The sequence below is a fragment of the Salvelinus sp. IW2-2015 genome, linkage group LG27, assembly GCF_002910315.2.
Source record: "Salvelinus sp. IW2-2015 linkage group LG27, ASM291031v2, whole genome shotgun sequence".
NCBI lineage: Eukaryota > Metazoa > Chordata > Actinopteri > Salmoniformes > Salmonidae > Salvelinus > Salvelinus sp. IW2-2015.
This window is the reverse complement of record NC_036867.1, coordinates 16,821,423-16,844,209: the sequence shown is the minus strand read 5'-3', so window position 1 is coordinate 16,844,209 and position 22,787 is coordinate 16,821,423. Positions and strand designations below refer to the sequence as shown.

Genomic DNA, 22,787 nt, shown 5'->3' with positions numbered 1-22,787 from the left:
TGTATAAGCTGGAAGTAGAATCCTAAGTGTTCTTGTCCATTAGTTTATTCCAATTAGGGGAGGGGTGGTAGGGTAAGGGGAAAATAGTAAAGGAAAATCAATTTTTATATATATATATATATATATATATATATATGCACACAAACTACCGTTCAAAGGTTTGGGGTCACTTAGAAATAACATCAAATTGATCAGAAATACAGTGTAGACATGGTTATTGTTGTAAATGACTATTGCAGCTGGAAATGGCTTATTTTTTATGGAATATCTACATAGGCGTACAGAGGCCCATTATGAGCAACCATCACTCCTGTGTTCCAATGGTACGTTAAGTTAGCTAATCCAAGTTTATCATTTTAAAAGGATAATTAATCATTGGAAAACCCTTTTGCAATTATGTTATAGTTGAAAACTGTTGTTCTGTTAAAAAGAAGCGATAAAACTGGTCTTCTTTAGACTAGTTGAGTATCTGGAGAATCAGCATTTGTGGGTTCGATTACAGGCTCAAAATGTCCAGAAACAAAGTACTTTCTTCTGAAACTTGTCAGTCTATTTTTGTTCTGAGAAATGAAGGCTATTCCTTGTGAGAAATTGCCAAGAAACTGAAGATCTCGTACAACTCTGTGTACTACTCCCTTCACAGAACAGAGCCAACTGGCTCTAACCAGAATAGAAAGAGGAGTTGGAGGCCCCGGTGCACAACTGAGCAAGAGGACAAGTACATTAGAGTGTCTAGTTTGAGAAACAGACGCCTCAGACGTGGACCTTCCGGTCGCAGCCGGCTGCGACAGAGCCTGGGCTCGAACCCAGAGTCTCTGGTGGCACGCGTAAGATGCCCATACCGGCCTCCCGGGTGGCGCAGTGGTCTAAGGCACTGCATCGCAGTGCCAGCTGTGCCACCAGAGACTCTGGGTTCGAGCCCAGGCTCTGTCGCAGCCGGCTGCGACTGGAAGGTCCATGGTGCGACGAACAATTGGCCCAGCGTCGTCCGGGTTAGGGAGGGTTTGGCCGGCAGGAATATCCTTGCCTCATCGCGCAATAGCGACTCCTGTGGCGGGCCGGGTGCACGCTGACCAGGTTGCCAGGTGTACAGTGTTTCCTCCAACACATTGGTGCGGCTGGCTTCCGGGTTGGATGTGCCTTGTGTCAAGAAGCAGTGCGGCTTGGTTGGGTTGTGTTTCGGAGGACGCATGGCTCTCAACCTTTGCCTCTCCCGAGTCCGTACGGGAGTTGCAGCGATGAGACAAGACTGTAACTACTACCAATTGGATACCACGAAAAAGGGCCCAAATTATTTTTTTGAAATAAAAATGGCCATACCATTTCATTACATCCCTTTCAAAAGAGCCACGTGACATGTGCAGTTTCACATGTTGAGCTGATATATTCACACGTGAAAACAAAAGAGACGTGAGGTCAGTTGTTCACATGTGAAACCATATATTCACACAAATTGAATTTAGAGTTCACATGTTAACACCACTTTTTCACATGTGAGGAGAATAACACGTTTTTACCTCACATGTGACGTGCAGACTGTAACACAACAAAATAATTTGTGTTTAAAAATCAAATTTGCAGTTTTACAAACTTTCAAATGTTGTCATGTGTAATTTCATGGTATCACAGGTACAAGGATTTTTTACATGTGTAGTTTCATGATATCACATGTTGCTTTTACATGCTATTACATGTTATCACATTAACTTCACATAAGGTCACGTGAAATTCATGTGGTTTTCCCGCGTAGCCGTTTTCTGTTGTGACATTTTGTAAAAGCAGATGCTGGTGTATGACCACAGCGAAGGTGTGAAACAACAGCTCTCCATTCATTAAATATATGACAAGACAAACATGGATGGAATTATTAATTATAGGATATACCATGGTGTATCCCACACACCCACATACTGTGAAGGGTACATTTTTAGATGTGCCGGTGCCACTAAAAGCCACAAATGACCACAACAACAACAGTTTTCAATTCATGGTGCTCTTGTTTTATATTTTTTATAACGCTGACGTTTTTATTTTAACGAAGAGCACCATGAATAGAAAACGTTGCCGTTGCGGTATTTGTGGGAGATGCTGTGACGGTACAACAGTATAGATCTGCAGCATGCTCACACTGCGTGGTATCTCAGGAATACAAGTCTAGTCCTTTTAAAGTTGGATGCAGTTTCTAAAAGGGCTTTCTAAACACAAATGTCGCAGTAGGAAATGGAGCCGTGTGATAATGATGTATATTGGTAATGTACTATAGGTGACGGCCAAAACTCTCACTCCGGCTCCCATTACCCATCTACGTACTCAGTCGGTACCTGAAATCTTCCCCTCTCGCTCTTTGCTCTCTAAGTCACCTCTGAGTGTTCAAAAGGAGCCGCCTCTCATCTCCTCTCGTCTCCCACTCGAGTGCCACCCCCTACCACCCACACTATACACACTTCCTTTCAAAGCCCACGTACGTCGCTAGCTAGCTAACGCGTCTTAAAAAGAGAGAGAGAGAGAGAGAGAGAAAGGGGTGTGGATCAATGCACTTGTTAGTCCCACAGATCAAAGCTTCAAGCCAAGGATTATCTCATTATTGAAATCCACCGATCTCTCTCCTTCTCCCTCATACCCTCTCACCTTTTCATCCATTCAGATGTACTTGTTTGTACTTTACAGCAGGGGTGTGGTTTGTTAGTCTTGTAGGTTCGAGACTGCACTTTCACTTATCGTATTTTCTCCAATTTTTTACCTTTCTAGTGGTTTGTGGTAGAGGAAAATGTAAATACAGTAATTGTAACTCTGTTAGGTCACCTGTCACCCTTCCATGACCTGGAATCTAGTAATAAAGGTCAACAGCTCCCCTCCTCTTCCACATGAAGCGTCACACTCTTCTTCCTCCACCTGATTGCTCCTTGCAGGTTGACATGAGATGTGACAATGTGTGTGTGTGTGTGTGTGCGTGTGTGCTGCACTGATTGGAGGTGTAAAAGCTCTGTGTGTCATTGAGGACCGTGCTGTAAACATCTCACTTGGACCCTGTTACGACTCTCCTCTTGACTGTTCCATATTTGTTTGTACCCACTAATGATAGTCTGTTGTCATGCCTGTGTGTGTCTGACTCGTATCTTTGTGTGTGTTGTGTGTCTGTTTCTATGTGGCATGTCTCTCTGTGTGTGTGTGTGTGTGTGTGTGTGTCTCTTGACGTGTGTGTGCACGTGTGTGTGTTGAGCAGAAGTACTCGGCCGCATCGCTGTGCAGTATCACCACAGAGGTACTAAAGGTGCTCAACGCCACAGAGGAACTGATTGGTGAGGCGGGGGGCGATAGTGTCACCCCCTCTGAGTGCATGAGCGCGTCTGAGTCCTTCCTCAGCAACTTAGAGACCAGGAAGCTGGACCAGAAACTCACCAAGATGGAGGAAAACGTAAGACCCAGTGCCTACATACATCTCGATGTTGGTGGTCACTACCTGGCCATGCTAGAAAGGACCAAATGCAGCGCTTTCTAAACCCTAAACGTAATCCTTACCTTAACCTCCACCATAACCCTGTATAAAAGAGAGTAAATAGCGTATGTGTACTTGCTCATCTGAACTCACTATCTGAGACACTTTTGTCCATCTTAGCTTGACCATATAGTGACTACCACCTGTAGAGACTAAACAAGAAAGGCCCAAGGATAGAGCCCTGTGGGTCCCCAACATTGTTATGCTCAGCACCTGTGCCCATTGACCTTTCCTGTAACACGTGACTTGTCCCTGTAGGTGTACATGGCTGCGGGGGCGGTGTACGGCCTGGAGGGGGCACTGGGGGACCTGGAGAAGGTGGCCCGAGGCATCAGCAGTGGCACCTCAGACAGAGACCTGGCCTTCCTGGAGGACCAGGTGGCCACTGCTGCCGCCCAGGTGCAGCAGTCTGAGCTCCAGGTAAGGGGGTTCATTCATATCCAAACGCCCAGTTGTTTCAATGACTGCATTCCATCCTGATTACATTGCAGACACATGTCAGATGTGATGCATGCCCAACTGTGCAGTTGATGACGTGGCAATGTAACGTGGCAATGTGGTGGGCATGGAATGCAACCAATGTTTGATGGTCCTGTAAGAAGGCAGGTTTTAATGTGGAGACTGGAGAGAATGCGGGGAATATGTAATTGTATTCTAATGGTGTCTTCTAAATTAACCTGATTAATTCATTAAGTTAACTTGAGCCTTGATGTACTCTACACTACATCTACAGCAAATTTCGTTTATATTTCGGAATAATTTGGAATCTTTCTCCTCCAGATATCAGACATCGAGGAGAGGATATTATCTCTAAAAACAGCTGGACTGAATGTCACCGCCTGCAATCGTTTCTCCAACTTCTCCAAGCCAAAACCTAAGGTACTGTAGTATATTCTCACCTGACAATTATTACACACAGCTACACCCTCATATGGCCACTGTATTCACCGTACTGATCTGTCACTCTGCAGCCTCAAACCCTTGACACATCACGCCAACAGAGGAGAAAACTACCTGCCCCTCCGGTCAAAGGTAACAGACCAACTTGTTGAAATGATCACAAAGGAAACCTTTTGCTATTGAACAATGTTAAATGTTCTATTTAATCCATTTCCTTTTTCTACTTCTGTTAAATGGAGTTTATAGGATTGGCTCCCCTTGTTGATAGAAAAAAAGTACCAGGTCGCAAAAAAGACCCAAACTTTGTCACTTCATAAAATCCTAAGTCTTTCAGACTCTGTAATGTCACACTGTCAACAATGAGAAGGTTTTTCCTTTCAGAGGTTTGAAAATACACTCACGCCCTCTTTACGCTTTGATGTGCGTGTTGCATCGATCGCGGCTGACATCACTGTGGCAACACGATGTTGTCTGCTCCACAGAATAACGCACCCTTTTTTTCCATGTGCGGACATTGGCTTGGCAGAAAGATTTGTGTTCACACTTAGAAGACTAACATCACATTTGGATCTAAAGGAAGACGTTGAATGGATGCCAGGCTAAGTGTACCAGGTAGAGAGGGAAGATATAGAAAGGAACGAGAAAGGTTCCATTAGGAAAGAGAGCAGGAGCACAGAGAAGAGGAGACGAATCGGACGGCTGCGTCATTAACCAATGGGGCACGCTTCTTTTCATTAATCGGGGTTTTCTTCTTTTTTTGACACCATCAAGCAGCTTTTCCACATGGTCAATGAAACCACTCTGTTTTAGCCTTCGTTTCAAAGTAAAACACAGCGCAACAGAGGCTAAATCAAATAAGTCTCATATAGTCTTAAAGCATTGATTTCAGAAAGGGGTCGACGGTGCATCTTTTGAAAGAGACTCATTAGACAATCAATCAATCAAATGTATTTGTAAAGCCATCTTTACATCAATAGATCACACAGTGCTTATACAAAAACCCAGACTAAAACCCCAAACAGCAAGCAATGCAGATGTAGGGAAAAACTCCCTAGAAAGGCAGGAACCTAGGAAGAAACCTAGAGAGGAACCAGGCTCTAAGGGGTGGCCAAGTCCTCTTCTGGATGTATCGGTGGAGATTATAGGAATACAGGGACATTAACGCTAGAGCGCTCTTCAAGATGTTCAAATGTTCATAGATGACCAGCAGGGTCAAATAATAATCACAGTGGTTATAGAGGGTGCAACAGGTCAGCACCTCAGGAGTAAATATCAGTTGGCTTTACCTAGCCGAGCATTCAGAGGTCGAGACAACAGGGCTGGGATAAGGTAGCAGGTCCGGTGAACAGGTCAGGGTTCCATAGCCACAGGTAAAACAGTAGAAACTGAATCAGCAGCACGACCAGGTGGACTGGGGACGGGGACAGCCAGGAGTCATCAGGCCAGGTAGTCATGAGGCATGGTCCTCGGGCTCAGGACCTCCTGGAGGGGAAAGAGTTAGAGATGGGAGAATTAGAGGGAGCATGCTTAAGATCACACAGGACACCAGGCATGACAGGAGAAATACAGCAGATAGGACAAACTGACCCATGCACATAGACTGTTGCAGCATAGGCACTGGGGACTGAGACGGGAGGGTCGGGGGACACTGGCCCCGTCCAATGATACCCCCGGACAGGACCAACCAGGCAGGATATAACCCCACCCACTTTGCCAAAGCACACCACCAGAGGGAAATCAACAGACAACCAACTTACTACATTGAGACAAGGCGGAGTATAGCCCACGAAGATCTCCCCACCACACGAGCTGAGGGGGCTCAACACCGAACAGCAAGATAACATCAGTGACGCCATGGGAGAGCACTAGTAAGCCAGTGTCTCAGCCCCCGTAATAGGGTAAGAGGAGCTGGCCAGGCAGAGACCGCAAAGGTGGTTCATCACTCCAGTCCCTTGCTGTTCCCCTTTGCACCCCTGGGCTACACTCAATCATAGGACCTACTGAAGAGATGATTCTTCAGTAAAGACTTAAATGTTGAGACTGAGTCTGCGTCTCTCACGTATCAGCAGACCATTCCATAAAAATGCAGCTCTATAGGAGCTAGCACTTGCTCCAGCTGTATGCTTAGAAATTGTAGGAACAATGAGGTCTGCATCTTGTGACCGTAGCGTATGTGTAGGTATGTACGCCACGACCAAATCGGAGAGATGGGTAGAAGCAAGTACATGTAATGCTTTGTAGTTCAGCAGTAAAACCTTGAAATCAGCCCTAGCCTTAACAGGAAGCCAGTGTAGAGAGGCTAGCACTGGAGTAATATGATCAAATGTTTTGGTTCTAGTTCTAGGGGCTCCCGAGTGGCGCAGCGGTCTAAGAGGCGTCACTACAGTCCCTGATTCGAATCCTTTCTGTATCACATCCGGCTGTGATTGGGAGTCCCATAGGGCGGCCACAATTAGCCCAGCATCGTCTGGGTTTGGCTGGTGTAGGCCGTCATTGTAAATAAGAATTTGTTCTTAACTGACTTGCCTAGTTAAATAAAGGTTAAATAAAAATAAATCAAAAAGATTTTAGCATCTGTATTTAGCACTCCCGGAAGTGTATTTTGTGTTTTATCCGTGTGTCTGGAGAGTAGAGCATTGCAGTAGTCTAATCTTGAAGTGGCAAAAGCATGGATTAGCTTTTCTGCATGATCTGATTCTTAAAACCTTTAAGATGGAAAGCCACTCTTGAAATATTTTTCATATGTTCGTCAAAAGAGAGATCAGGGTCCAGAGTAACGCCGAGGTCCATCACAGTTTTATTTGAGACGACTGTACAACCATCGAGATTAATTGTCAGATTAATTGTCAGATTTAACAGAAGATCTCTTTGTTTCTTGGGACTCTTTGTTTCTTAGCATCTCTGTTTAAAAGTAAAAAATGTGCCGCCATCCACTTCCTTATGTCTGAAACACAGGCTTCCAGGGTAGGCACTTACAGCAATGTGTTGTGGGCATAGCAGTGAAAGTTGACATTGTGTTTCCGAATGACATCACCAACAGGTAGTATATATAGTGAAAACAAAAGTCCTAAAAAAAACAGAACCTTGAGGAACATTTATTTAGATAAGACCCACAGATTTAGATAAGATCTAAACCAGGCAAAAACTTGTCTGCGTAGACCATTTTGGGTTTCCAATCTCTCCAAAACAGTGGTCGCCAACCGGTTAATCGCAATCGACTGGTCGATTTTCAATGCATTCCTAGTCCATCACCAAACATTTCTGTAGAAAATGCTGGCCAATAGGAACGCTCAAATCACCGTACCTATAGAGCTTCTACGACCCCAGCCACAGCAAAGTTTTATACTAGCCTATGTAAGATGTATTAACTTCATGAGGGAGTTCACATTTGTTTTTATATAGCTCAAAACACTGTTCAACACTATTACAAAACATAATACGCGATTCTCCGTACTTGCGCTGCAATGAAAGAGTAGCCAAGTGTATCATTAGCCCTGCATTTTTATTATTATGAGCAGCTCGTCGTGTCTACTTTAATATAGAGGAATGTTTCACTTTCTCTGGTCATAAGAACAACAATTGGGAACTCGGAAATCTCCGACTTCCGACTTCAATGAGTTGGTAACTCAGAAAAAATCAAGATCCCATGAATGGTCATCCAACTTGGAATTCCAAGTCGAAAACTTTCCGACCTAAAGATCATTGACGTCTTGATTTGACCTTTGTTTTTTGGGTGGGTTCCCAGTTGCCTTGAAAGCACCATGACCATCAGATGCAGGTACAGTAAAAATAAAAGTAAAATAAAAAAGCGAATTATTTCAATTTATGGTCCGCAGTGCATCGCAAGTGCTACACCAACTGATCTATTTTGATATCAAAGATCAAGTTTTGAACTATGATATGGTCTGAGAATAACAATATTGTCAGTCCAGCCAACAATCTGAGTGGTAGATCTCGGCTAGCTTTTTGACTGTGAAAGTGATCTTGACTCAAAAGGTTGGTGTTAAAAGCCACACTAAGGTCTAGTAGCACAAGGACAGACGCAGAGCCTTGGTCTGACGCCATTAAAGAGGAAATTTACCACCTTCACGAGTGTGGTCTCAGTACTATAATGGGGTCTTAAACCAGACTGGAGCTTTTTGTATACAGTTGAAGTCGGAAGTTTACTTACACCTTTGCCAAATACATTTAAACTCAGGTTTTCACAATTCCTGACATTTAATCCTAGTAAAGATTCCCTGTCTTAAGTCAGTTAGGATCACCACTTTATTTTAAGAATGTGAAATGTCAGAATAATAGTAGAGAGAARGATTTATTTCAGCTTTTATTTCTTTCATCACATTCACAGTGGGTCAGAAGTTTACATACACTCAATTAGTATTTGGTAGCATTGCCTTTAAATTGTTTCGGGTAGCCATCCACAAGCTTGCCACAATAAGTTGGGTGAATTTTGGCCCATTCCTCCTGACAGAGCGGGTGTAACTGAATCAGGTTTGAAGGTCTCCTTGCTCACACACGCTTTTTCAGTTCTGCCCACATATTTTTTATAGGACTGAGGTCAGGGCTTTGTGATGGCCACTCCAATACCTTTACTTTGTTGTCCTTAAGATATTTTGCCACAACTTTGGAAGTATGCTTGGGGTCATTGACGATTTTGAAGACCCATTTGCAACCAAGCTTTAACTTCCTGACTGATGTCTTGAGATGTTGCTTCAATATATCCAAATAACTTTCCTCCCTCATGATGCCATCTATTTTGTGAAGTGCACCAGTCCCTCCTGCAGCAAAGCAGCCCCACAACATGATGCTGCCACCCCTGTGCTTCACGGATGGGATGGTGTTCTTCAGCTTGCAAGCCTCCCTCTTTTCACTCCGAACATAACGATGGTCATTATCGCAAAACAGTTCTATTTTTGTTTCATCAGACCAGAGGACATTTCTCCAAAAAGTACAATCTTTGTCCACGTGCAGTTTTATGGCGGTTTTGGAGCAGTGGCTTCTTCCTTGCTGAGCGGCCTTTCAGGTTATGTCGATATAGGACTCGTTTTACTGTGGATATCGATACTTTTGTACCTGTTTCCTCCAGCATCTTCACAAGGTCCTTTGCTGTTGTTCTGGGATTGATTTGCACCTTTCGCACCAAAGTACATTCATCTCTAGGAGACAGAACACGTCTCCTTCCTGAGTGGTATAACTGCTGCGCGGTCCCATGGTGTTTATACTTGCGTACTATTGTTTGTACAGATGAATGTGGTACCTTCAGGCGTTTGTAAATTGCTCCCAAGGATGAACAAGACTTGTGGAGGTCTACAATTATTTTTCTGAGGTCTTGGCTGATTTCTTTAGATTTTCCCATGATGTCAAGCAAAGAGGCACTGAGTTTGAAGGTAGGCCTTGAAATACATCCACAGGTACACCTTCAATTGACTCAAATTATTTCAATTAGCCTATCAGAAGCTTCTAAAGCCATGACATAATTTTCTGGAATTTTACAAGCTGTGTAAAGGCACAGTCAACTTAGTTTATGTAAACTTCTGACCCACTGGAATTGTGGTACAGTGAGTTATAAGTTAAATAATCTGTCTGTAAACAATTGTTGGAAAAACTACTTGTGTCATGCACAAAGTAGATGTCCTAACCGACTTGCCAAAACTATAGTTTGTTAACAAGAAATTTGTGGAGTGGTTGAAAAACAAGTTTTAATGACTCCAACCTAAGTGTATGTAAACTTCCGACTTTAACTGTACATCATTTGTCTTCAGGAAACAGTGAGTTTCTCAGCAACAGCTTTTTCAACAACAAAATTTGAGGAATGGGAGATTTGATATAGGCAGATAGTAAAAGTCAAACATTTGCGGTCAAGGTTTGGCTTTCTCAGGAGAGGCTTTATTACTGCCACTTTAAGTTACTTTTGTACACATTGGAAGGATAGGGAGCCATTTATTATGTTCAATATATACGGGCCAAGCACAGGAAGTAGCTCTTTCAGTAGTTTAGTTGAAATCGAGTCCAGTAGGCAGTTGGAAGATTTAGAGGCCATGACTATTTTTGTGAATGTGTCGACAAAAACGTGGGTGTCTCCATTGATCCGAGGTTCTGGCAGTTCTGTGCAGACTCAGGACAACTACACCTATTCAAAGAGGAGTCTGTAATTTTCTTTCTAATGATCATGACCTTTTCATTGAAGAGGTTTATGAATTCGTCATTGCTGAAGTGAAGCGCATCCTCACTTGGGAATGCTGCTTTTTAGTTAGCTTTGCAACAGTATCAAAAATGTATTTAGGATTGTTTTTATTCTCCTCAGTCAGGTTTGAAAAGAAGGCTGATCGAGCAGCAGTGAGGGCTTTTCGATATTGCACGGTACTGTCTTTCCAAGGTAGTCGTAATACTTCCAATTTGGTGGAGTGACATTTCCGTTCCAATTTTCTGGAAGCTTCTTTCCGTGCTCGGATATTTTCTGTATTTGATTTTTTTTTGCTTTTAGTGGCGCGACTGCATCTAGGGTATTACAAAAAGTTACGTTTAGATCCTCAGTTAGGGGATTTTTGTTTTCCGATGTCCTTGGGTAGGTGGAGGAAGTCTGCAAGGGCATCTAGGAATCTTTGCGTTGTCCGAGAATTTATAGCGCAGCTCTTGATAATCCTTGGTTGGGTTCTAAGCTAATTATTTGTTGCGATTGGAAATGTAATAAAATGGTGGCCCAATAGTCGAGGATTATGAGGAAACACATTTAGATCCACAATATCTATTCCACGGGACAAAACTAGATCCAGGATATGATTGTGGCAATGCGTACGTCCCGAGACATGTTGGACAAAATCCACTGAGTCGATGATGGCTCCGAAAGCCTTTTGGAGTGGGTCTGTGGAGTTCTCCATGTGAATATTGAAGTCACCAAAAATTTGAATATTATCTGTCATGGCTATGAGGCCCGATATGAATTCAAAGAACTCTGTAAGTAACACTGTAAACGACTCAGGAGGCCTGTAAACAGCAGCTATAAAAAATGTATTGAGTAGGCTGCATAGATTTCATGACTAGAACCTCAAAAGATGAAAATGTTGCCTTTTCTGTTGTCATAAATGTTAGCAATACCTCTGCCTTTGCAGGATGCTCTGGGGATATGGTCACTAGTGTAACCAGGAGGAGAGCCCTCATTTAACCCAGTAAATTCATCAGGCTTGAGCCATGTTTCAGTCAGGCCAATCACATCACGTTTATGATCAGTGATTAGTTAATTGACTATGACTGCCTTGGAAGTGAAGGATCTTACATTAAGTAGTCCTGTTTTGAGATGTGAGGTATGATCACAATCTCTTTCAATAATGACAGGAATGGACGAGGTCTTTATTCCAGTGGGATTGCTAAAGTGTGTTTAATTTTGCCAGACCTAGATCGAGTCACAGACACGGTCTCAATGGGGAAAACTGAGCTGACTACAATGACTGTGCTAGGGGCAGACTCCACTAAGCTGGCAGGCTGGCTAACAGCACCCTATCTCATTGTGGAGCTAGAGGAGTTAGAGCCCTGTCTATGTTGATAGAAAAGATGAGAGCACCCATCCAGCTAGGATGGTGTCCGTCACTCCTCAGCAGGCGAGCTTTGGTCCTGTTTGTGGGTGAGTCCCAGACTAGCGCATCATGTAATGATTATTTAACTAACGAACGTAATGTTTTACTGTTTCTCTCTCGGGTCTTGGGAACTTCTACATTTTATGCCCAATTCTGATTAGATATTACCAGATACACGGAGTATACAAAACATTAGGAACACCTACCAAGTGACCGATTGACCAGGTGAATCCAGGTGAAAGCTATGATCCCGTATTGATGTCACTTGTTAAATCCACTTCAATCAGTGTAGACGAAGGGGAGGAGACAGGTTTGAGACAATTGAGACATGGATTGTGTATATGTGCTATGGGCAAGACAAAAGATTTAAGTGCCTTTCATCAGGGTATGGTAGTAGGTGCCGGGCGCAACAGTTTGTGGGTGTCAAAAACTGCAACGCTGCTGGATTTTTCACGCTCAACAGTGTGTATCAAGAATGGTCCACCACCCAAAGCACATCCAGCCAACTTGACACAACTGTGGGAAGCATTGGCGTCCACATGGGGCAGCATCCCTGTGGAACACTTTTGACACCTTGTAGAGTCCATGTACCGACGTATTGAGACTGTTCTGAGGGCAAAAGGGGGTGCAACTCAATATTAGGAAGGTGTTCCTAATGTTTTGTACACTGAATGTATACGCAATGCAAACTACATGAATGGTTATGCAGTGTAATAACTTCATTTGTCATTGTGACTATTGAATACACTCCTTAGCTACCTGAATAGCTCAAGTCATATATTTCTTTATGTATTTCCTTGTCTTTTTCCAGATAAGGAGTCTGAGCAGCAGGTAACAGCACTTCATCCGTAGCGACAGACAGAAAGCACAAAGAGTCCCTCAGGGGCCCCGTGGGGTCTCTCCACTCCAGTGCCTTGATCCAGCGTCTGCCTTGGGCTATGCAGGGGCCAACACCTGCCCTGTGCACCCCACCCAGCGCTCTCCTCAGCCAGGCACGGCCCCATCCAGTCACCCCCTGAATACCTCCAGACCCCCTTCCCTGCCTCCCCCAGCCCAGGACCGACTCATTCAACCCCTGTCCCAACCTACTCCATCAGCCCGCTGGGCCTCATTCACTGTAACTACCGCACCACAACGCCCACAACAGGGTGGTTTGATAGACGACGTGTCTCTGCCTTAAAATCAGCGAACGAACACTCCTCGCCGAGACAACTCACTGTCCTACTGTCAAAAGAAGACCTAACTTCAAAGTCCTTGTACAGAAAATAAGAAAACCTCTGTCAGTCTTTTTTTCCTAACTGTTTGCAAGGGTGTTGTAGGTGTTTGAAGATGTGAAAAACCATGTGAAAACTTCTGTGATGAATGTCCCAAAAAAGGCTGAACCCATGTTTTTATACTACTGTTTTGGTCTTGTTGTTTCTCTCACTGATGAAATGTCATGATGAATTGCCGAGCACCTACAGAACCTGTTCGATGTTGTTTTATTATTATTTCTGTGTAAAGACTCAAAAGTAATAATTTCCTTGAACTAGCAGATAACAATCCTCATTCACCACGATCTGGTCTGACGTGCTTTCGAAGTTTAGATTAGAGGTTCACTTTAAGAAACGTCTGGCGTCCTCTCCTGTTCCTTAATTAATCATTTACATTTACTCAATCTTTTGAAGGAGGTGATTTTGAGATGACCTAATTACTCTGGCGCTTAGTTACCATATGTGGAGAAAGATTCACTACATTGCTAGGCCCACACAATGACAATTTATGGAATATATGTTTTGTAAGGCCAAAATAACCTCCATCTACAGGTTGTGAGACTTTGGCATCTGGCTCCAGAGAGACCAAGGCCAAAATAATGCAATGCAAAATAGTTAGTTGCATTAATTAACAAATAATGAAACATTTATCACACAAATGGTCTACCTATTATGTAAAGTATATGTAAAGCATTTATGAACCCAAAGAAGCCAACATTAGAATACATTGACACACGTTTCTTAACCAAACAAAAACCTCTCTCTATGAAATCTTCACCACTCTGTCTTTTAAAGAAAAATATGCTTCATTCTATAGCTAGAGGACTCCTGATATCTCCAGGAGTGATAAGCATCATTTTTGTCTTCATTTGTTGTTGTCTAGTACTGTCTTTTGCTAGCTAGGGCCATCTACTTTAAGTGATATCTGTCTTCCCAGTAGTATACGTGGTGTGTGAACTGCTGACTGTTCATAACTTGCAGATGATGGTTGACACATTAACTAGGATTAAAGGACAGGGCAATTTGTGCGTGAACTAATACTCACACTTAGCTGATAGCTACTTTATTGAGCAAAAATATATGTACTATGACTGAGATATTTGGCTGTCCCACCTAGCTATCTTAAGATGAATGCACTAACTGTAAGTCGCTCTGGATAAGCGCTAAATGACAAAAATGTCAAAAGTGTTTTTTGCTTGTTATTTTTATGTTTCATTTGTTTCAGCTTTGTGGCCTTTATTCGGCACACATTTTGATTTCTCTCCTGTGCTATATGGCTCCAAGAATTAATTGTACGTTGTGTTAAATATCTTGTAAAGATTTATACATAATGAAGTCTACTGGGCTTTATGACAAAATGCCATGAAAAGCATGATTTTATTTTTGTACTTTTGAAGATTGTTATTACGCAGTTCTTTTCTCTAAAACAAAGTGGGCGGAAACCGGTCTAGGCGTTATTCTCCCCCTCTGAAAGGTTTTCTCATCAGCCAAGTCTGAAACCGTGTCATGTTTCCTTCTTCAAAGTGCTTTACATGTATGCCTGCATTAATTGTCTGAAAATGTGTGATTTTAATGGGGATGACGGTATTCATATTCACGATAACATGGGAGATGCGATAAAGAGCAGTTGATGCAGTGTCTGGTATTACTCCGATGACCGGGGTGAGAGTCTGGAATGCCGGGCCTGTTTTTTTTATCAGCGTCTCAGAGTAGGAGTGCTGATCTAGGATCAGGCTTTCCCTGTCCATGTAACCATATTCATTGTGATCTACAACACAAAATGGATCCTAGATCAGCACTCCTACTCTTGTGATACTCTGAGAGGCCCTGATCTTTATATTGAAAAGATTAGATAGTATATTAATATAGAGGAGATGAAATGCAGTGTTGAGGGATTCTGTTCCTTAGTAATTACAGGTAAAATAGTATGACGTTTGCGCTGGTTCAGGTTGTTACGTGCAGGTTGACCATTCTTCAAGCCGAATCTATCGCGTGGGGTCATGTTGTGGCTCAGTTGGTAGAGCATGACGCTTGCAACGCTAGGGTTGTCGGTTCGATTCCCACGGGGGACCAGTATGAAAATGCTACTGTAAGTTACTCTGGATAAGAGCGTCTAATAAATGACGATAATATGTAACGCCCTGTACCGGAGCTAGAGACACCTATACCTATGGACTTCTGTTATATTTATATTATATTTGAACACTGTCCACTGGTAAGTCCTTCCATCCATCATATGATCCCATTTTGCAGGTTATGCATATCGTTCCTGTGTGTCGTCGTTGTTCCTGGATGTGTGTTGTGTATCAACGCATGTTTCTGGTTTTAAATAGATGTACAAAATTCGAGAAGCACAGCCAAGGGGTTCATTATTATCAATGTCCTGTATTTTTCTATTGTAAAAAAAAATATTTTATCTCACCTCCTAATTTGTTTATATATATATAAATATAAATATATATATATATATCCATATATATGTAAAAAAAAATAATAAAAAAAATGGATATGACATAAGATAATTGCCCAATCATAAACTTGATCCTTCTGTGTTGTCTGCGGGAGGCAACCAGCTGTCTATGTTCCTAGGCCGCAGTGAAGTTCACTTTGCACACCTCTGATGGACTATTCACTCATATGCGCAATCGTCTGTTGCAATCCATATCATGTGTCGGGGAAAAAATATTACGAAGCAAAAAATACAGATTCTCTATGTGCCAAATTGCTCTGATTTGAGAAAAAGTGTAACACTGATTGAATAAAGTTTGCACCTGAATGACCTCTGGAGTTTCCTATCATTCCTAACCTTTGGGGATTAATGAAGTATGGTCTTACTTTATGTTACAAAGAATATCCCTCACCAATGGTAAGAAAAACTGACCTGCTTACTCACAGAAAGATTCAGATTTTGAGCATCTTCACATTTCTCTTTTTAGACTTCCTGCTTTTTATTCAACAATAATCGGTCACAGCACCAATGTACCAAAACCATAGTTACAGACTATCTTCATTTATTAATCAATATAGATTGCATTTCTCAGTATGTACCATACAGACGACAACTGGTCAACCAGTTTAGAGGTCCCTAGACTAAGACATACTGTAGGCTTGAGAGCAAACCTTGAAAAGAAAGAAAGAAAAAGGAGATAAAGACAAAGAAAGACTATCCTTGATTAAATAAAGACACGTTCACAGACAGATGGTGGGGGGGGGGAGCGGCCAAGCATGTTGTCATGGTAGCCAGTCGGCGTCCTCTCCGCTAAGTGTCTTCCCGATGTTCTCCTGGTTCCTGATGATGTCGAGGAGAATCTCCAGTGTGCTGACCACGGCCCCAGGGTGTCTGAGCCCTCCGCTGCCCCCTCCTCCGCTCTGCCTCTTCCCAAAACGCCCGATGGGCCGTACCCCACGCCCCACGTACCAGAATGGATCTATTTCTGGACCTGACAAAGACACAAGGGGGGAGTGGAAGCGTCAAGTTAAGGTTTGAGTATACACTGAACAAAAATATGAATGCAACATGTAAAGTGTTGGTCCCATGTTTCATGAGCTGAAATAAAAGATCCCAGATATTTTCCATACCACAAAAAAAGCGTATTTCTCTCAAATGTTTTTCACTAATTTGTTTACATCCCTGTTAGTGAGCATTTCTCCTTTTCCAAGATAATCCATCCACCGTACAGGTGTGGCATATCAAGAAGCTGATTAAACAGCATGGTCATTACACAGGTGCAGCTTGTGCTGGGGACAATAAAAGGCCACTCTAAAATGTTAAGTTTTGTCACACAACACAATGCCACAGATGTCTCAAGTTTTGAGGGAGTGTGCAATTGGCATGCTGACTGCAGGAATGTACAACAGAGCTGTTGCTAGAGAATTGAATGTTAATTTCTCTACCATAAGCCGCCTCCAACGTCATTTTAGAAAATTTGGCAGTACATCCAACCGGTCTCATAACCGCATACCAAGTTTAACCACGCCAGCCCAGGGCCTACACATCTGAGTATTTCTGTCGGTAATAAAGCCCTTTTGTGGGGAAAAAAAGTCATTCTGATTGGCTGGGCCTGGCTCCCCAGTGGGTGGACCTGGCTCCCAAGTGGGTGCCCCTATGAACCTCCCAGGCCCACCCGTGTGTGCACCCCTGCCCAGTCATTTGAAATCCATAGATTAGGGCCGAATGAATTTATTTCAATGGACTGATTTCCTTCTATGAACTGTAACTCAGTAAAATCTTTGAAATTGTTGCATGTTGTGTTTATATTTTTGTTCAGTATATATACAGTTGTGGCCAAAAATATTGGCACCCTTACACATTATTCAAGTATCTCACAATTTTCCCAAAAAATAAGTTGAAATTGAACAAAGTATTTGGTCTCCACAATTCTTTATTTCACTGTTAATATTACAGAACCTTAGTTTTTTATTCTGAACTTAATATATCCATTTAAATCAGAAAATAAACAGAAATGGCATTGACAAAATGATTGACTCCCTAGACTTAATATTTGGTAGCACAGCCTTTGGTAAAAATAACTGCAATCAAGCGCTTCCTATAGTCGTTGATGAGCTTCCTGAACACCTCTACTGGCAGTTTGGCCCACTCTTGTGAAAACTGCTCCAGTTCTCTCAGATTTGAAGGGTGCCTTCTCCTAACGGCTGTTTTCAGATCTTTCCACACGTTTTCAATGGGATTTAGATCTGGACTCATTGCTGGCCACTTCAGAACAGTCCAGTGTTTTGTCTTGAACCATTCCTGTGTTCTTTTTGAAGTGTGTTTGGGGTCAATGTCCTGCTGGAAGACCCAGCTTTCTGACACTGGGTCCGACATTGCGCTACAAAATACCTTGGTATTCACCTGATTTCATGATGCCATGCACAGGTTCAAGACACCCAGTGCCAGAGGCAGCAACGCAACCCCAAAACATCACTGAACCTCTTCCATGTTTGACTGTAGGGAAGGTGTTATTTTCTTTGAAAGCTTCATTTTGTTTTCTGTTAACATAGAGATGCTTTACCAAAAAGCTCAATTTTGGTCTCATCTGTCCACAGGACATTCTCCCAGAAGGATTTTGGCATGTTCAAGTGTGTTTTGGCAAATTGCAGTCAGGCTTTCTTATGTCTTTCTCTCAACAGTGGGGTCCTCCTGGGTCTCCTACCATATAACCCTCTTTCATTGAGGTGGTGACGGATGGTGCGAGTTGAAACTGTTGTACCTTGTGTCTGAAGGGCAGCTTGAATCTGTGTGGCTGTTGACCGAGGTCCTTTCTCCACCATTCGAACAATCCTTCGCTGCAATCTTCCTTCAGGTTTTCTCTTGTGGCCATGTCAAGTGAGATTGGCTACAGTGGCCTGGGCCTTAAACTTCCTGATAACATTACGAATGGTGTAAACAGGAACATCATGGTCTCTGGAGATGAACTTGTATTCTTGAGATTGTCAACTCTTGGCTACAATCTTGTGTCTGACCTCCTCAGATAATTCTCTGGTTTTCTTTATTTTGTCCATGCTCATTGCGGTACACACAGTGACACAAAACAGGAGAATGAGTCCTTTTTTAAATTCAAACTGGTTGAATACGTGATTTTTATACTGCAGACACCTTCAATTGGTATGGTATGAACAATACCATTTTAGGCTATTGGTATGAACAATACCATTTTAGGCTATTGGTATGAACAATACCATTTTAGGCTATTGGTATGAAATATCCATTTTAAGGCTAATGGTATGAACAATACCATTTTAGGCTATTGGTATGAACAATACCATTTTAGGCTATTGGTATGAACAATACCATTTTAGGCTATTGGTATGAACAGTAACCTGAAAGTGGATGTCACCTTTTCATCAGGCAGTGGAGGTCCATTACTGGGTTAGGATGATCATTTTTAGGCAACACTTTAGTCTTCTATGAAGATTTTAGGATTTATAAGTCAAGTAAACTGTGAATGTTTAATTTATGAATACCATATCAATCATTAAAAAACATGTTCAAATCCATAATTAAGATGTTGAAAATCTAGATAATATTACAAATGAACAAAATGTTTTTTTTTTAATAATTATAAATTATATCACATTAACAGTGGTGTGTTACATTCAAATGTATTACATTTGTTTATTATGATTACATTTTTTGATGAACAAATTGTACAACCCTTTTATTATCCATTTGTAATAGGTTTGAAATTGACATTTTTTTCCTTTTAATTATAACACAAAAAAAATTATACAAAATAATGTGTGAAATCCTATGTGTAATATCCAATGTGTCATCAATGTCACCTTTCAAGATGAAATCCAATTCTTATGAAGACAAATCATTCACTTATTCGATAATAAAACGTGTTTCAACTTACTTCTGTTGTCGACATTGTGGACGATGTGAAAGTCGTGCTCCACCGTGGTACTGTGAACGCAGGTGACCGTCGTAGAGAGCAGCAACAGAATCGTGAGCGCAGCCATCAGCCAGCGGGACCCCAGGACGCACTCTCTCACCATCACTGGGCACGCGGCTGTAGTCTCAGGTGTCATTGTGGATGGACGGCAAGGCACTGAACATGGTCCGTTGTGTTTTTTTTAAATGACATAAAGGTAAAGATAAATATTTAAACCCGACTTTAGACTTGTGTCAATGTAATCTTGCCATATACTTTGAATTAGCCTAATTCTTGCGTAATTGCGCACCAATGTGTAATTTTAGAACATACATATACCAACGAATTATCTACTCTGACACAAGGCTAACTAATAACTGAATAAATACGTTATAATCCTAAATATATGTTCCCTTTTTATACATAAAAGTGGAGAGCACACAACCAGTTTCAACTTACCGTAAACGTTGGTAGCTTGCTGAGGTGGGTCGGTGGAGAGTTTTCCTCGTGCCAGGTTATTCATTAGCGGAAATGGTGTGAGCGCGAATTTATATATTCCGGACTGCCCATGTTAAATGATGACTCAAGAACGTCTGTCAGATAGGATACTCCGGTTGATATCGTCAGCACCACCAGTTCCTCCCCATCCCCTCCTTCTTGCAAATCTCCTTATCCTTTTAAGAATGAAAAAGTAATGTCATGGGGCTTTTGGGTTGCATTTTTCCTGGTCCATGGCACGCCGCGGTGCACTCCATCAAGGAGTCAATGACATGTGGACAACATTAACTTAGTTAGTCGACTCCTGCTTTGGGGACCTTTACTTCGGGTACAAGACAGTGAACCAGAGCTGTGGAGGCGGGTATGCGTCAATCATCTTGATTAGTATCGACAAGTCCTACTGTTGTCATAGCACCAACCAGATAGTGGAAAACAGATCACTGAGTATCATTTTCAATGAATGAACTTTGTAATTAATTATAGGTTATTGAAATCTAGAACATTGGACAGTTACTTCAATGCAACATGGTAAATGTGTATGTCATAGGCCTACATTCTTTAGTGATGTGCAATATTCACATACATTAACAAATTGATGAAAGCTCAAGTACAAAAGTTGAGTGATCAATAGAGGGATATTCTTTTGCATGTGGTGTCAATGAGTTTGCACAGTTCATGTCCAAACATCCCTGACACAGCTAGGTCAGAGAGATGAGTCACGGGTGACAGTCCGGCTGAGGAGAAATTCAGAGTAAAACTGAAATGTCAAAAAGGTGATAGCAGCTTTGGCCTGAGGCCCATGACTACACTCTTCTAAAAATAGTGCTATCTAAAAACTTAAACTGTTCTTTGGCTGTCCCAATAGGAAAACCCTTTGAAATTCCCTTTTTAGTTACATAGAACCCTTTCCATAGAACCCAAAAGGGTTCTATCTGGAACAAAAAAGGGTTCTACCTGGAACCAAAAAGGGTTCTCCTATGGGTACAGCCAAGTAACCATTTTGGAAACCTTTTTTCTAAGAGTTTAGGTCCAGTGAGAGGATATCTAAATAAAGATGATATATACAGTATACAATACCAGTCAAAAGTTTGGACACACCTATTCATTCAAGGGTTTTTCTTTATTTTTACTATTTTCTACATTGTAGAATAATAGTGAAGACATCAAAACTATGAAATAACACATATGGAATCATGTAGTTACCAAACAAGAGTTAAACACATCAAAATAGATTTTAGATTCTTCAAAGTAGTCACCCTTTGCCTTGATGACAGCTTTGCACACTCTTGGCATTCTCTCAACCAGCTTCATGAGGAATGCTTTTTCAACAGTCTTGAAGAAGTTCCCACATATGCTGAGAATTTGTTGGCTGCTTTTCCTTCATTCTGCAGTCCAACTCATCCCAAACCATCTCAATTGGGTTGAGGTCGGGTGATTGAGGAGGCCAGCACTCCATCACTCTCCTTCTTGGTCAAATAGCCCTTACACAGTCTGGAGGTGTGTTTTGGGTCATTGTCCTGTTGAAAAACAAATGATAGTCCCACTAAGCGCAACCAGATGGGATGGCGTATTGCTGCTGAATGTTGTGGTAGCCATGCTGGTTAAGTGTGCCTTTAAATAAATCACAGAGAGTGTCACCAGCAAAGCACCCCCACACCATTACACCTCCTCCTCCATGGTTCACGGTGGGAACCACACGCGGAGATCCTCCGTTCTACTCTGGGTCTCACAAAGACAGGCGGTTGGAACCAAAAAACTCAAATTTGGACTCATCAGACCAAAGGACAGATGTCTAATGTTCTTTGCTCGTGTTTCTTGGCCCAAGCAAGTCTATTCTTCTTATTGGTGTCCTTTAGTAGTGGTTTCTTTGCAGCAATTCGACCATGAAGGCCTGATTCACGCAGTCTCCTCTGAACAGTTGATGTTGAGATGTGTTTGTTACTTGAACTCTGTGAGGTGCAATCTGAGGTGCAGTTAATTGCCGATTTCTGAGGCTAGTAACTATAATGAACTTATCCTCTGCAGCAGACGTACCTCGGGGTCTTCCTTTCCTGTGGGGGTCCTCATGAGAGCTAGTTTCATCGTTGTTGATGGTTTTTGTGACTACACTTGAAGAAACGTTCAAAGTTCTTGAAATTTTCCATTTTGACTGACATTCATGTCTTAAAGTAATGATGGACGGTCGTTTCTCTTTGCTTATTTGAGTCGTTCTTGCCATAATATGGACTTGGTCTTTTACCAAATAGGGCTATCTTCTGTATACCACCCCCACCTTGTCACAACACAACTAATTGTCTCAAACACATTAAGAAGGAAAGAAATTCCACAAACTGACTTCTAACAAGGCACACCTGTTAATTAAAATGCATTCCAGGTGACTACCTCATGAAGCTGGTTGATGGAATGTCAAGAGTGTGCAAAGCTGTCATCAAGGCAAAGGGTGGCTACTTTGAAGAATCTCAAATATAAAATATATTTTGATTTGTTTAACACATTTTTGGTTACTACATGATTCCATATGTGTTATTTCATAGTTTTGATGTCTTCACTACTATTCTACAATGTAGAAAATAGTAAAAATAAAGAAAAACCCTGGAATTAGTAAGTGTGTCCAAACGTTTGACTGGTACTGTATCTACATAAAATAAATATATAAACGCAACATGTAAAGTGTTGGTCCCATGTTTACAAAAAA

The 22,787-nt window shown here is 41.9% G+C and overlaps 2 protein-coding genes across 2 annotated transcripts in view; one reads left to right on the top strand and one right to left on the bottom strand.

Moving 5' to 3' along the window:
• The window catches only part of myripb (myosin VIIA and Rab interacting protein b), a 159,774-nt gene extending 143,774 nt beyond the window's left edge, over positions 1-16,000 (top strand). Inside the window, exons 12-16 of the mRNA XM_023972946.2 lie at positions 3,224-3,415; positions 3,755-3,916; positions 4,277-4,375; positions 4,468-4,528; positions 12,779-16,000. Coding sequence (XP_023828714.1) covers positions 3,224-3,415; positions 3,755-3,916; positions 4,277-4,375; positions 4,468-4,528; positions 12,779-12,819 — 555 coding nt within the window. The 3' untranslated portion in view covers positions 12,820-16,000. The remainder of the gene's footprint in view (positions 1-3,223; positions 3,416-3,754; positions 3,917-4,276; positions 4,376-4,467; positions 4,529-12,778) is intronic.
• A 229-nt stretch (positions 16,001-16,229) lies between these two features.
• On the bottom strand, positions 16,230-20,202 carry prlh2 (prolactin releasing hormone 2). Its single transcript, XM_070435576.1, has 3 exons — positions 20,054-20,202; positions 19,577-19,771; positions 16,230-16,660 (listed from the first exon to the last, which is right to left on the bottom strand). The coding sequence occupies exons 1-3, from the start codon at positions 20,115-20,117 to the stop codon at positions 16,452-16,454; spliced, it is 468 nt and encodes a 155-aa protein (XP_070291677.1). The 5' UTR covers positions 20,118-20,202; the 3' UTR covers positions 16,230-16,451.
• Positions 20,203-22,787: the final 2,585 nt, after the last annotated feature.